This window comes from Leptodactylus fuscus, chromosome 5, assembly GCF_031893055.1.
Source record: "Leptodactylus fuscus isolate aLepFus1 chromosome 5, aLepFus1.hap2, whole genome shotgun sequence".
Taxonomy (NCBI): domain Eukaryota; kingdom Metazoa; phylum Chordata; class Amphibia; order Anura; family Leptodactylidae; genus Leptodactylus; species Leptodactylus fuscus.
In genome coordinates this window covers 92557367-92573454 of record NC_134269.1, presented here as the reverse complement: position 1 = coordinate 92573454, position 16088 = coordinate 92557367, and the positions used below count along the sequence as shown (strand labels likewise).

At 39.2% G+C, this 16088-nt stretch overlaps 1 protein-coding gene across 1 annotated transcript in view; it reads right to left on the bottom strand.

Moving 5' to 3' along the window:
• Positions 1 to 10586, bottom strand: part of CCDC33 (coiled-coil domain containing 33) — a 77494-nt gene extending 66908 nt beyond the window's left edge. Inside the window, exons 1-4 of the mRNA XM_075273684.1 lie at positions 10283 to 10586; positions 9297 to 9901; positions 7222 to 7356; positions 2603 to 2766 (exon numbers count right to left, since the gene is read on the bottom strand). Of these exons, the coding sequence (XP_075129785.1) occupies positions 2603 to 2766; positions 7222 to 7356; positions 9297 to 9901; positions 10283 to 10586 (1208 nt within the window). The remainder of the gene's footprint in view (positions 1 to 2602; positions 2767 to 7221; positions 7357 to 9296; positions 9902 to 10282) is intronic.
• Positions 10587 to 16088: the final 5502 nt, after the last annotated feature.

The following is a 16088-nucleotide window of genomic DNA, read 5'->3' as shown; positions in this document are numbered from 1 at the left end:
CCCAAAGTCCTGCATATGGACAGGTAGAGTTTATCAAGAACATAGAGAGTGACATAATAATGAAGTCCCATGGCTCAGTCTTGTGTGTGCTAAATCACAGAGAGAAAGGAAGAAATGGATATCATGTAGAATAAGAGACATTAGTCAGGAATATGGAAAAAACAACAAAATAAGTGCACACTGGTGGAAATACTGTTTACGGCCCAAACATGTAACACTATACATTAGATAGTATATTCAATTATACAGGAGGTTTCTGATATAAAAACAGCTGAGACTTGCTGTGAAAGACAGCAAATATGTTATCGATTCATTTATTGTAGGTATATCAAACAGCAATAGATCTGGAAGTACTTGCAGAGTACACAATATATAATAATATACAATGCCAAACTGCTTCAGGATAAGTCTATGTATTAAGGTGACATGCTCTCATAATGTGCCTACTATGAAGATCAGATCAGGGCAATGGTTCACAAACAGCTTATCCTGAAAAGCAAGCAAAGCAAGCAATTCAATTGGAGAATGAGAGACGACTGTAAATAGCTTGTCCGAAAATACTCGAGAGGATTTGTTAATGTGTCATAGCTTCTGTATAACACTAAGTGACCTGCAAAGTTCCTATTTATTACTTTCAACTAAGACTTTTTTCATAACACTATTTGTGCGTGTCCACTCACTGGAGTGTTACTCAGAAATTCAAATGATCACTAACTTTATCAAACTTTGCATAAAATAAATGGTTCAGTTGATTATAAGAAACTTTGTATTGAAGGTTATTGGAGAAATATGCTTCTCTTTCTCCTCTTATCTGGCTCTTTTTCGGTAGAAAAAAAATATTAAGACCTCACATTGCCCCACAATTTAGCTGCAGCGCAAACACTGTAGCAAAACATGCCGCATTTTATAGTACTTCCAAAGTGGGTGGGATTCTGGGTAATCCCATCCATACATAGCTGAAAAATATCCGCAAAGGAAATGCTGACATTTCAAAAATGGCATGTCACTTATGCCTAAAGAAACACTGGCGATTTCCATATAGGTATAATAGAAGCAGTAAGTGTGCAGATGGAAACTGTTAGAAGTGCTGCGGAAAAAAACGCAATTAGTTTTACACACAGCTTTTTGGCTGTGGCTCACTACATGGGGTCTTAGCCAAAAAGGGGGAAACCTTTCCTGATCACTGTATTCTACCAATCCACACTCAGACAGATTGTGTACAAGTGGAGGAATTGCAAGACCATCATTACACTGGAGTGGTCAACCAACATAAATTATGCCAGGAGCAAGGCGTATAATAGTCTGTGAGATCACAAAGCAACGCCAAAGGAACCTCTAAGCAAATTAAAGGATTTTGTCACATTAGCTAATGTTAATTTCCATTAATCCATCATCAGGAGGACACTGAACAACAATGGTGGGCATTGGAGGATTGCTAGGAGAAAGGAAAAAGAACATTTCTGCCCATCTGCAAATCCTAAATATCTTGCAATTCCAACTCTTGCCACCGAGACTAAAATATGTTGTGACTTACTGGAGATGGACCAGACACAATGATCTGAAGCAGATCCTTTTGACCTCTATGAGAGAGTTTTCTCTGCATGCTCTATGATCCCTGAAAAGGTCTTGCATGGGGGAGGGAGTTATAAACTGTGAAATCATCTATTGTGACTGGTGGATTTTGTGTGTTATCGACACATGCATTATACCTGTGATTTTCAGTCTAAATATAGGGGCTGCTTCAAAGAAATCTCCTACAAAAAACATGAAGTCTCAGTATATTATTTAGCCTATTGGCCAGACTCAGAACTGCACAATGTTTAGCATTTTTTTTTTTAATATAGATTATAAAATGGAAGATTGTTAAAAACCTCATGAAAAACTTTTTTCAAATATGTTTGACAGAAATTTTTATTTAAGAAAGGTGGAAAAGTATGGATCACAACAGCAGAGAACATATATGGAATATGTCACATCTGGTTTTTTGTTAATCCACTTCTGTTTGCAACTTCAGAAACTGCATTAAAAAAACTGGAGTTGGAAACGTCCTTATATCTAAATATTAATTGAAATTGCTTGTTGAAAGAAGTACTTATCGCTTCAGTTAATGGCCAGTCTGCTGATGTTCTCCCAGTACTCCCAGCTTTTTGGGATACATTCTCTCCTTTCTGAGTAGATTAAAACGGCAGAATAAGGGTTGGTTCATACTAGCGCTTGTATTCCGTCCGCAAGCAGTCCGCATGGAGACCCCCCCCCCGGACGGAATGCAATCGCAATTGCAAGCGATGTGCTTGCAAAGCACATAGAGCCCACAGACTATAATGGGCTCCGTGTGCTTGCCGCGCACTGCCCGCACGAATGAATTATAGTCTATGGGCTCCGTGTGCTTAACTGCACAGCGCTTGCATTAGCGTTGGTATTCCGTTCGGGGGGTCTTCATGCGGAATCCTTGCGGACGGAATACAAGCGCTAGTGTGAACCAACCCTTGATGGAGAATCTGCTTAACAATTGCACTCTATAGCTTCATTCACATACATGAATGGTCTGTTTTGCCTTGAATGAAGTGTACAGTATGTCCTGTCTTCTCTAACTTATACTTACAAGAATATGAAGGGGGTAGGCAAAGAGCCAGCTGTATTTAAAGGGATATTAGTAGCTGAATGGAGGGTGACCACAATCTTCTCATTTCCAGGAAGGGGTAAGAGTTTGCTTTCTCTATCGGCACCTTGCACTGGGTCCCCTTGAGCTGGAGCCTTCTCTGTAACCTAAAAATGGCAGAAACCAAAAAGGGTGTTAAGACATTTCTCTTTAAGGAATGACTATGAAATCTAACCAAGAAAAGAAAATCTCCAATAATCCTCTTACTATAGACATGCATAGCATCTTTTATCAGAAAAGGTTCTTTCTCATGAATGACTGTTATGTCTATGTGCTGTCCATTTTACAAACGGACCCATTATAGTCAATGGAAGCATAACAAAAACTTTTTTTTTTCTGTGGATACTGTTGCATGCACTTTTTTTTTGCTAAAAAAATGGGATAACTAACATAAAAAGAGGCCACAAAAAACAGACTGCACATGTACAACATTCTAGTGTTATCTAATTTCATGGCACAGACAAAAAATGGACCTCCATTTGGATATATAACAATCCGTTTTGTTACAAAATGGATTATTCGTCCTAAACCACATATGAATTCAGTAATATACAGTACATCATATAGAACCCGCTCATGGATGCATTTAATTCCTGTATTAGGCTGAGGCCCCACATTGCTGAAATGCAGCTTTTTGTTGCAGATTTTGCTGCGGTTTTTAGAGCGAAAGCCAAGAATGGCTATAAAAGTAATGGAAATATCTACGGAATGGGAATATCACCTCTAGGAAGTTCTTAGGGTCCATTCACATGGAGGAAAATGATGAGGAATTTGGTGTGAAATTTTAGTGCTGAAAAAAGCCTCCCATTGACTTCAATGGGTTCCTTTTTCTGCTAGCAATGGGAGGCTTTTTTTTCAGCGCTGAAATTCCACACCAAATTCCTCAATATTTGCCTCCATGTGAATGGACCCTTATACTTCTACCTTCTGCTCAATCCACTACTGGCATTGGCTCCAAAAACCGCAGCGAAATCTGCAACAAAAAAAGCTGCGTTTCTGTATCGTGGGGCCTTAGCCTATGAGTTGGTTCACACTAGTGCTTGTATTCTGTCCGGAAGGAGTCTGCATGGACACCCCCAGATGGAATACATTCGCAATTGTAAATTATGTGCTGGCAAAGCACACGGACCCCATAGACTATAACAGGCTCTGTGTGCTTGCTGCGCACTGCCCGCACAAATCGTTTATACGGGCAGTGTGCGGCAAGCACACGAAGCCTACTATAGTCTATGGGGTACATGTGCTTTGCCAGCACATCGTTTACAATTGCGAATGTATTCTGTCCGGGGAGTGTCCATGCGGACTCCTTCCAGACGGAATACAAGCGCTAGTGTTAACCAACCCTTAGGCCGGGGCCCCATGGGCCGTAATTTGCGCGTTTTACAGTACAAGCAAAGGGGATGGAATTCATGTGAATCCCATGTCCACTTTGCAGAAGAAATCACAGTGCAGACACGCTGCGATTTGCAAAGCCGTTGCGGCTTTGCAAATCGCATCGAGTCAATTATATCTACGGAAACACCAGTGGCTTTCCCATAGATATAATGTTAAGAGAAAGTCTGCAGAGGAAAAGTCTCTGAACTTTCTCTTAAAAGCACTGCAGAAGCACTGTGATTATGGCCCATGGGGCCTTAGCCTTAGACAATTCAGCACTGATCCTGCCTTCCCCAATCACACCTTTTCTCACTATTACTAAGTAATGACAGCCTACCTGTTCAGAACACCTGACCACACAACATTAAGGGATTTGATTGTGTAACAAATAATCTCTACATTTCTTCTTCTTTTGTTACATTACATACTGCTTACATTTGTATTTTACTAATGTTTGTTCCAGCTAATCTTACGTCAATAATTGTGTAACAGCATAATTTATATCTGTATCCTATAACTGTACTTGTTATGTTCATTTTGTCATCTGCAAATAAGAAACTTCACTGGTGAAATAATAGAAACAAATAAACAAACATCTAATTCACTATGACACCATTGCCTAACTACTAAAGTGTTTTTTATGTTTTACTACCTTTGCACAATAACACTTTTTATTAAACAAATCTTTTTTCTTGCATTGTCTTATTCCAAGTGCCATGACTATCATCTGACTGAGTAAGGGCATGTGTTGTTTTCAATTTTTTTTCTTATAATGTTCACTGTGCAAGTTAAATAACATGTTAACTTTTTAGTATGGGTTGTTTCAGACACAACAACACTTTGTATGTGCTGGTTTGTTTGTTATTTTATTTTTATTAGTTGTATTAGGGGAAAATGTAAATATGTTTAACAACTTTTTTTTTGCTTTTTAAAAATATTTGTTAGCTTGTTATTACACTTTATTTATACATTTTTATTTAGTCCTACTAGAGCACTTGGACCTGTGATCTCTTGATCAATAACTTGTAATAAAGTATTGCAAAGTATTATATATGTTAGGGTAACATGGACATTTATTCTATTAGATCCAGCCTTTGACTAGGTCTAATAAGCTTCCATCCATGGCAGTGCATGAGGCCGGGGGGCTTCTAGAGGGAACACCTTCCCTCTGACTAGCCACTTTAATTGCCACAGTCGCTATTGACCACAGCATGTAAAGGGATAAACTAACAGGGATTGCTATTATCCATCCCTGTCAGCTGTGGCAGGGATCTGGCTGCTCTGGTGATCGCATGGGTATGCTGGTACTGTACACGCAATCACCGTGATGAATTTATTTGCAATGAAACATTATCTGCCACTTGCTCATGATGAATATAATTGTCATAGTGCAGGAAGATGTTAGGCCAGACGGTGTTCTTTGGGTCATTGGCAGCATTTCTCTTCCTCCAAAAATGGTGAGTTGAGTTAATGCCAAAGATCTCAATTTTTGACTTATCTGACCAATCTGGAGGATTCTGAAAGTGATTGGGAGAAGGTGCTGTGGTCAGATGAGACAAAAAATGAGCTTTTTGGCATTAACTCAACTCTTCGTTTTTGGAGGAAGTGAAATGCTGCCTATGACCCAAAGAACACCATCCCCACTGTCAAGCATGGAGGTGGAAACATTATGTTTTGGGGGTGTTTCTTTGCCAAGGGCACAGGACTACTCCGCATCAATGGGAGAATGGATGGAGCTATGTACCTCTTTGCCTTCACCAGGATATTAAAAATGCGTCGTGGCTGGATCTTCCAGCAGGACAATGACCCAAAACATACAGTCAACAAAGGAGTGACTCAAAAAGAAGCACATTAAGGTCATGGAGTGGCCTAGTCAGTCTCCAGACCTTAATCCCACAGAAAACTTATGGAGAGAGCTGAAGCTCCGAGTTGCCAAGTGACAGCCTCAAAATCTTAATGATTTAGAGACGATCTGCAAAGGGGAGTGTACCAAAATTCCTCCTGACATGTGCGCAAACCTCATCATCGACTACAAAAACCGTCTGACTGCTGTGTGCGCCAACAAGGGTTTTGCCACCAAGTATTAATTCTTGTTTGCTAGAGGGATCAAATACTTATTTCTCTATGCAAAATGCAAAGAAATTTATATAATTTATACAATATGATTTTCTGGATTTTATTTTTGATATTCTATTTCTCACTGTTAAAATTCACCTATCCTTAAAATTATAGACTGTTCATGTCTTTGTTAGTGGGTAAACATACAAAATCAGCAAGGGATCAAATAATTATATATATATATGAAGAGCTCAACGGAAAAATGGCCTAAGTCCACATTTTGTCATATTTCAAATTATTACCTAGAAAGCTTCTTTGTACCTCGTTCTATGCATTGGGTTTACAAGGCACCTAGGATTAATGACCTAAGTCCATATATTTCAATGCAGAAGAATTTACATTCAATGGAATAATGGCCTAAGTCCAATACAAACTTACTTACTTCACTCTCGTTGGTCATTTTTTCATTGAAATCGTGACTTCCGGTCTGTTGTTTATATTAGTGTAAAAACTTTGTCTTATTGTTTAAAAGGCTCTAAATCGACTTTTGCACATATTTAGCGCCGAAAAGGGAGGCAGGTAATTATTATTCTTCATCGTTTAATAATAGTAGTAATTAATTAATAATATTAAATAAATAATATTTATACATGAAGCTGCAATTTTTTTAATAAATAATACAATTTATGATTAGGATTAACGGTGTTTATTAGCTGATTACATTGGATAGATATATTCCACAATAATGCCCGTTTGCTTTAGGCTAAAACTTGAAATTTCGTTTTTCTCACAATATTGATTTTTGGACTTAGGCCGTTTTTCCGTTGAGCTCTTCATATATATATATATATATATATATATATATATATATATATATATATATATATATATGAATAACTAATAATACACAGCTTATTTAATCAAGATGGACTACAAAGAACAAATCAATGGGAACTATCATTCCACTGTGGAGATAGAGGGTCATCTACACTGGTATATGACAGTTATATGAGAAGAATTTTAAATACATGTATATTAACAACAACTTGCTCTCTTTTCAATCTTTTTTTCTTTAATCATTTTTCTAGCAGATAGTTCTCAGCAAGAAGGCTGGATAAAATCGTACTCACACGTGTCTTTCTAACAGTTGTTGGTGTTTTGGGAGGAGATGGGAAACGTAGGGGAGCATCTTGAGGCAAACTCCGAGATGTAGGGTGCAGAATCGAACGTGGTGATGTTTTATCAGGTTCATATTCAAGATCATCCTAAAGTAGCAGCAGAAAAAAAAGAATTCATAGAAAAATATAACTTCAACTAATAATAATACATTTATAATGAAAAAATTGTCATCTGAATATTCAAGGTTTCGGTTTATGCAATTCATTTTAAATTATCCCTGTGTGAAATAATAGAAATAGCAGAGAAACGCACAGAACTGAATCCTAAACTAAGGACAGGAATATGCAGAAGTCTCCAGTGAACAGCAGTTGGGTCATACATGCTGCAGTTACCATCAGGCCACCAGATGGCAATAAACTTCTCATGGTAGGTTACCTAGTTTTTTGTTAGTAGCCAAGTAGTTAACACAATTTGTTCATTTTTATTACATAAATGTTTAGTGTTATCAATTCTGGTCACAAAACAAAAGTACTGTAGATCTCTACACCAGCCTGTAGTCTGGAAACAAGTCAGAACATCAACACACATTGAAGAACTTAAATGCGGGCATAATATTAGACTGTATGTGTATATATAGTGTATAGCAAGATAGATTTTGTACCAAGAGTGGGTCAGATCTGTAATTCTGGCAGGGAGACTAGATAGTGGAGACCTATTAGGTTTCCGATGTTGGTAGAGGCCCCACATACAAGTGACCAGGTATAATCCCATATCCCATAGAGAACATGTCTACGCTAATGAAAGAACGTGCATAGAATATCACAGCATTCTCTATGCTATTGCATGAACCTCACAGAAATTATTTGAATTTCAATAATTTCATTGAAAATGGTGAAATCTGCCTCAAAATTATTGTAACATGCAAGTTGTGAACGCAGTAAAGGTTGGTTCACATCTGCATTTGTATTCCATCCGGGGGAGTCCGCATGGGGACCCCCACGAACGGAATACCAAATGCAATTGCATGCGCTGTGCAGTAAAAGCACACAGATCCCCATAGACTATAATAGGGTCTGTGTGCTTGCGGACAGGAAAGTAGGTCACAATCTACTTTCCTGTCCACATGATTTGTGCGGGCAATGGGGTCTGTGTGCTTCTACTGTACAGCACTTGCAAATGCATTTGGTATTCCTTTCGGGGAGTCCCCATGCGGAGAAGAAGTTTACATGTAGTGTTCCAAGCAGACTTGGAAAAGCAAAAGAATGAACAAGATAACGTTAGCGCCTCTCACTTGTGGTCTTCATTCACCTGGCCTGTGCAAGGGGAATCTCACCCTTCCTCATGTGGTACATCTCATGCTACTACTGACCACCTTCCCTTTGATCTGCTCTACTGTAAATAAAGGCACAAAAATACTTTTACAAACCACCAATGAACAGTCAGTGGCTAAAAATGATTTGTGAGGCCAATGATCCTTACATGGGGCCCAGACCCCACCTGCATCCAACACCTTCATCAGTGGGAGTCATTCTGGTGTAGAGTATTCCTATATTATACCAATGATAATGACTGAAAATGGCCTATTAAAACCAATGCTTAAATTTCCATCAGCAGGACAGAATTGTGCCAATACAAGAAATAAAGTTTTCATTATTGCCAAAAGCAGCATCCAGAAAACCTGCTAAACATCTGATAAAAGGATATTCTATGTTTGGACAATAAAATACATTTATGCTGCTAAATGTATCCTTCAGATCTAACCTGATGTGACTAGATAATCTTATTTTTATACTTTATGTCCTAGTGCTGTGTGCAGAGTGCTGCGGCAATTCATGAAAAGTATATTGTCACGGTAGCTTGCTCTTGTTCACACTGGGATGTGCTGTCTGAATTTTCTTTTGTGCGGATAATCATATAGTTATTTCTTTTTATTACAGGTATGATTCCACAATATATGTACACGATGAGAAAAAACTGATGTTGTTTTAAGATTTCTCTCTATCATACAGTTTGCCCAAAGATTCCCAGCATTCTAGTATGCACTTCATGCTTTCAATAACGATAATTCGTCTTTCCAATTCCTTACCTGATCCTGCAATGAATCCAGGTCTGGTGATGATATAATCTCTACTTCATCTACTTCCTTTTCCTCTTCATTATTATCATCATCATCATCTAAAGACCTATTTTTGGATAGTTCTTGAATATCAGGATCATGATGATGTGTTCTTGGAGAGGGCGTTCTTAGATTATTAGGATCGGATCTGATGGCTTCTGAATGAGAGACAGAAGATGTTGGCACTGTAGGGATACCTTCCCTATAGGTGTCCAGTCTGGAAGTATTAGGCTGAGAGTTGCCTACTTTTAGACTGGGTGGTATAGGATAGCTTGCTTTGGAAATATTTTCAATTTCAGGGGGTTTGTACTCCCGAAAGCACACATTATATGCAAGACGTCCACAGTGCATTACCGTATAATCTCCTCCAGCTCGTAACAGTGCTAGCACTCCTTGATAATTGTAAAGGGGCTCAAAGGGAGCAGCTCGGAGGTTAATGCGAGGTTGGTTAGGTCGGGGGTAGATGGCAAATAGTGCTTGTCCCACTTTTTTTGCCCCTTTAAGCATGCCAGACCCAGACTTTAAGACATCAATGCACAGCCGGACGTCATGGTGTTTGTCGTTTTTACATAGTCCTGTGTAGAATTGAGAAAAAATAAGAATTAGCCAATGCAAAGAAAGTAACATTCAGGATTGCAACTGGAACTCAACAGTTTTGTCTTGGCTTTAGTTCATTAAATATGGAATGAACATTAAATGAACATTACAAAGAATTTACTGTAAATGTACTATAAATACTATACCATACTCATGCATATCATGAGTATGGTAATATATCATATTAATGTTATGCTATAATATATCCCATCAAATGAATATAGTGCTTAGTACATAGTCTCTGCCATCCCACATAATATTACAATGTAAATGAAAGAATAAAAAAACTTTTTTCCATAATTTTTTCAGAAATCCTCAGACACCTCCAGAATCAGTATCAGTCTCTGCTTGGATGTTACCTTTTGGTAATATGAATAAAAAGTATTTCTTGTCAAATGCCAGGGTATCTGCAAGGTCTTCTTGCTCTGCACTTTCAGTCTCAGCCTCACAACTTGGAATCATCTCTCCATTGTTGACACTGACTGTGACACCTTCAACCGAATCATCAAGAAGAGGATTTTCTACACGTAGCTGCAATTTGTACTTTCCTGGTTCATTAAACTGGGCATCCAAAAGAATAAACTCTAAAGACAACACCTTGTCCTCCAACCGCAAGCGAGGGGGCCCAGGTGGAACAGCCTGGGGTGCTGCTGGAGCCGGCATGATGAAATTGTTAATATCAGTGCTTATCTCACAACCATATCATATACGCTCTGTGCTTTTCTATGTTTCCATATTCTCTCATGCTCTTTTTTACTCCTATTCCTCTTCCTTCTCTGTCATCACTTGGTCAGTTTCTACACCTGCAGGGAGTGGTAGTGACAGAGGGATCACATTCACCTGGCTGCTGTTTGTTTGAGACAAACCAGGTTACCTGGTGACTTGGGGAGAGTCAATGACTGTATTAACCTTCCCGCTGCATAAATGTAATCACTGTCCCACAATAGGGAACATTACACTTTATGTGTAAAGTATCACAGTCAGGTGTTCTTCTAGAAGATTTTCTGAATGAATAGATGTCACTATTATCCAGTGTCATTTGTCTTAGTTGAATTTGTGAATATTTGCCCTAAAAATTATATAGCACTGGACTGAATCTAAACAATCAAGACAATGTAAGATTCTTAAGATATAATTCAGAACGTTTTGGTCAATTCTGACCAGTGGTTATATAAGGGTCCATTCATACAGAGGAAAATGGCGCTTTATTTGGTGCTGAATTTTCAGCGCTGAAAAAAAAGCCCTCCATTGACTTCAATTGGTGCCGATAGCTTTTTTTTCCGCTAGTGGAAAAAAAAAAGCAAGCAGGACCCATTGAAATCAACGGGAGGCTTTTTTTTTCAGCGTGGAAAATTCAGCACCAAATAAAGCACCATTTTCCTCCGTGTGAATGGAACCAAAGAGTTGTCAATTGGTGAGCATGGGGCCTAGTTGCTCACCAGTTGATATCTCATATATAACTTCTGAAGAAGGACAGGAACAACTGGAACGGATATTTTAAGAATCGTAAATTCTTAACTGTTTTAAACTGCGTTCCTAGTGCTGGATATGAATAAAATGACATAACGATAAATTGCATAAAAATCAGGAATACCATGAATTTCTTATTCCCAACCCTCATAAATTAGAAATATTTGAGAACAGTGCGATAAATAATCTCTTGCAATGGTGGTCCAGAAACCTTAAAGGCCAGGAACAAAACACAGACATCCCAATGATTTTAATGGGCACTTTCAGATATTTCAACACTCCTGAAATTATGTTACAGGAGAATTATTCCTCCTTTCATTACTTCTGGAATTCTAAAGCTAATACTAATGCTACCTATAAAGATAGATTGTCTTGAAAAAAAGAGGCCGTAAAAAAGATCAGTTTTATTTTTAGAGTGTTCTTCAGTCCAGATGGAGGGAACTGAAGAACGGGAGTAGTATTGGCAACAGCTAAGGGCCCCTTCACACGGCGTAAGCGCTTGGCTCATTCCAAGCCGTACACGCGAGCGCTTCTAAACACTTCCCATTCACTTCAATGGGAGCGCTCGTAAAGCTGTCTTTACGCGCGCTCCCATTGAAGTGAATGGGAAGTGTTTAGAAGCGCTCACGTGTACGGCTCGGAATGAGCCGAGCATTTACGCTGTGTGAAAAGGCCCTAAGTCACTGGGTAGGCTGAGTACCTTCAACCAATCTCCCCAGCACACCTCCTAGGATGGACTCTGACAAGGGGGGGCCTGTGTGCTACCAGATGGAGGTGGTAGTAATTACCCAGGGTGCTTCTAGTTGGAGAGGGGTCCTCTCTTACCCTGAGTAAGTGTGATGGAGCTCAGAAGGGCCCTGATGATAATAGCAGGAATGACTCGACAGGCAGTGATGCAGTAAAACAGAATGAACCCCCATCTATTTACAGAATATGGGTCCCCCATCCACCTATACACCCTGGTGTCATTGAGAATGAGAATAGCCATGTAGGCACAGCTTGCTACTATGGGAGTTCATAAATATAGCTGAGCACACTTTAGTACGTGATGACATAAAACTGCTATACAAAGGTGTCGTGTAATCTTCCAGGAGTCTATTGATAACTTTTTCCATACCTGTCAGCTCATTGTAAATGTAAATGCTCTTTAACCAGTTGAATATACACAGAAATGAATAGGGAGGTGAAGCCACAATATCTGTGCCCCAGCCCTATGTGAGTGGATAGATGGAGAAAATGAATATTTACAGAAATACCGCAAAGAGGCAAAAAATACCCATAATATGCAAGTTAGGCAGAAAAGAACAATTCTGTGCTATGGCATCTAATACACATCGGCAGCTCAGCTATGTAGTGAAAAGAAGCAAATATATAAGTTTATGACCAAAAATGAATGTAAAGCGAAGAGAAGTGCAAATACAGGACACAGATAAAATAAGTAAAGATGACAAAACATTCAGTTCCTCATATGCATACCAAAGATTTCTGTTAACAAACTTAAGAATTTCCCATCTTCCAGCAGGACAGCTAGTCACATTACTCTTATCTCTTACAGACAGATTTCCAGGCTTGAATGTTTGAAGTCAGAATCCAGACAGTTTCATTTTTTCCCACCACACTGTCCGAGAGCGAGGGATTAAGCATCATCTGCCTAAACAGTAATTAGGGTCACAATAACGTTCAGGCTGAGCACCAGGATTGTGTGTGTCCTTCCCTAATGAAAGACGCAGCAGGCAGTGCAAATGGAACATCGAGAAGACACATAATTAAGACAAATGGGGGAAGTAACTGATGTGGTGCAAGTTAATTGTTTGTCAGGGAATTAGAAGAAACTTCCACAACACATAAATCTATCATTAACAGAAAAAGTATGTATTGTGTACAAAAGGATTATTGCTATTGGAGACAGACAATATAACAATAGCTGTGTGGTCCACCATGTGCAAAATAGTATAATACTGTAACAATAATATTGTAAAAGCTTCATAAGATTAAACCAGCACTTGGAGAAACACTGTTCAATCTACAGGTAGCATGGAAAAGATTCAGTATATTGTGAAATTGCTACTCTTTCTGTTCTGACACGTCAAGGAGGCGGTCCTATCAATGATTGACAGTTATCTCTGTATACACTGTCATAGAGGGAAGGCTGTCAATCACTGATAGGACCACCTAGGTGGTGGTGGAAAATTTGTATCCCCTCCCACCTCCCCTGGCGCTTTATTTGCAGCAATAACTGTGCAAGGAAGGTGGGACAGGAAGCAGGAAAACATAGGCATCGAGAAAAAATAGGAGAAAGTCATTGGCTGGTTAAATCAGGTGACCTCAGATTTATAAGAATATATTCAGCCGTGTTCGTGTCATTTGTGGCTTGGTGTTAGATAGGGAGAGACAATGCTGAGGGCTAGAGAGGGATTAGGTTTGGTTTGGCAGGCAGGAAACATTGGCAGAGCTACACTGCTTGATGAGTGTATATACACCTCCAGTATATACACTCATCCTGCAGCTAATTTCGACAAAAAGCCCTTTTTAGGGCTCCAATTCCCTACCACTGTTATACAGTACATACAGTGTTGACCAAAAGTATTGGCACCTCTGCAATTCTGTCAGATAATACTCATTTTCTTCCAGAAAATGATTGCAATCACAAACTCTTTGGTATTAATATCTTCATTTATTTTGCTTGCAAAGAAAAAACACAAAAGAGAATGAAAAAAAAGTCAAATCATTGATCATTTTACACAAAACTCCAAAAATGGGACGGACAAAAGTATTGGCACCCTCAGCCTAATACTTGGTAGCACAACCTTTAGACAAAATAACTGCGAACAACCGCTTCCGGTAACCATCAATGAGTTTCTTACAATGCTCTGCTGGAATTTTAGACCATTCTTCTTTGGCAAACTGCTCCAGGTCCCTGAGATGTGAAGGGTGCCTTCTCCAAACTGCCATCAATAGATCTCTCCACAGGTGTTCTATGGGATTCAGGTCTGGACTCATTGCTGGCCACTTTACAAGTCTCCAGTGCTTTCTCTCAAACCATTTTCTAGTGCTTTTTGAAGTGTGTTTTGGGTCATTGTCCTGCTGGAAGACCCTTGACCTCTGAGGGAGACCCAGCTTTCTCACACTGGGCCCTACATTATGCTGCAAAATTTGTTGGTAGTCTTCACACTTAATAATGCCATGCACACGGTCAAGCAGTTCAGTGCCAGAGGCAGCAAAGCAACCCCAAAACATCAGGTAACCTCCGCCATGTTTGACCGTAGGGACCGTGTTCTTTTCTTTGAAGGCCTCTTTTTTTTCCTGTAAACTTTATGTTGATGCCTTTTCCCAAAAAGTTCTACTTTTGTCTCATCTGACCAGAGAACATTCTACCAAAACGTTTTTGGCTTTCTCAGGTAAGTTTTGGCAAACTCCAGCCTGGCTTTTTTATGTCTCTGGGTAAGAAGTGGGGTCTTCCTGGGTATCCTACCATACAGTCTCCTTTCATTCAGACGCCGAAGGATAGCACAGGTTGACACTGTTGTACCCTCGGACTGCAGGGCAGCTTGAACTTGTTTGGATGTTAGTCGAGGTTCTTTATACACCATCCGCACAATCTTGCTTTGAAATCTCTCGTCAATTTTTCTTTTCCGTCCACATCTAGCGAGGTTAGCCACAGTGCCATGGGCTTTAAACTTCTTGATGACACTGCGCACGGTAGACACAGGAACATTCAGGTCTTTGGAGATGGACTTGTAGCCTTGAGATTGCTCATGCTTCCGCACAATTTTGCTTCTCAAGTCCTCAGACAGTTCTTTGGTCTTCTTTCTTTTTTCCAATGCTCAATGTGGTACACACAAGGACACAGGACAGCGGTTGAGTCAACTTTAATCCATTTCAACTGGCTGCAAGTGTGATTTAGTTATTGCCACCACCTGTTAGGTGCCTCAGGTAAGTAACAGGTGCTGTTAATTACACAAATTAGTGAAGTGTCACATGATTTTTCAAACAGTGCCAATACTTTTGTCCACCCCTTTTTTTATGTTTGGTGTGGAATTATATCCAATTTGGCTTTTTGACAATTCTTTTTGTGGTTTTCCATTGAAGACAAATTAAATGAAGATAATAATACCAAAGAATTTGTGATTGCAATCATTTTCTTGAAGAAAATGAGTATTATCTGACAGAATTGCAGGGGTGCCAATACTTTTGGCCAACACTGTATGTGTCCCATTGGGGTGAGAATCTAGCAGTTTTCCTTGAATCCGGTATATACGGTAGTAGATAAACGCCATGTCTATCTACTCTCCGTGTATACTTTACACAAACTGATGTATACAAGTGTTATATCTATCTACCCTCTGTGTATACTTCAAACTGGGCATAGCATCACAAGTATCGGCGTTCACCACCAGGGCACCGAGAAATGCAGTTTTGAATTCAACCTTTATTATTTTGGGGTTCATATCTGCATATTTGACAGAAGTACTCTCCTGATGAACCATGTGCTGTAGATAGCGTGTGGGGAAACGCATAGAGAGAAATATTAATATAGAATAGGCTAGCAGAGGCAGGAGTTTGGTTCTTGAATATAAATGTATACGCTAGAAATAGGAATCTGCGAACCAATAACTATGCATATAGGAGATTGATGTAGATGAACATTTAATGTCTTTCTCTGACCCTATATCTTGAATATTGATATTGTACCAT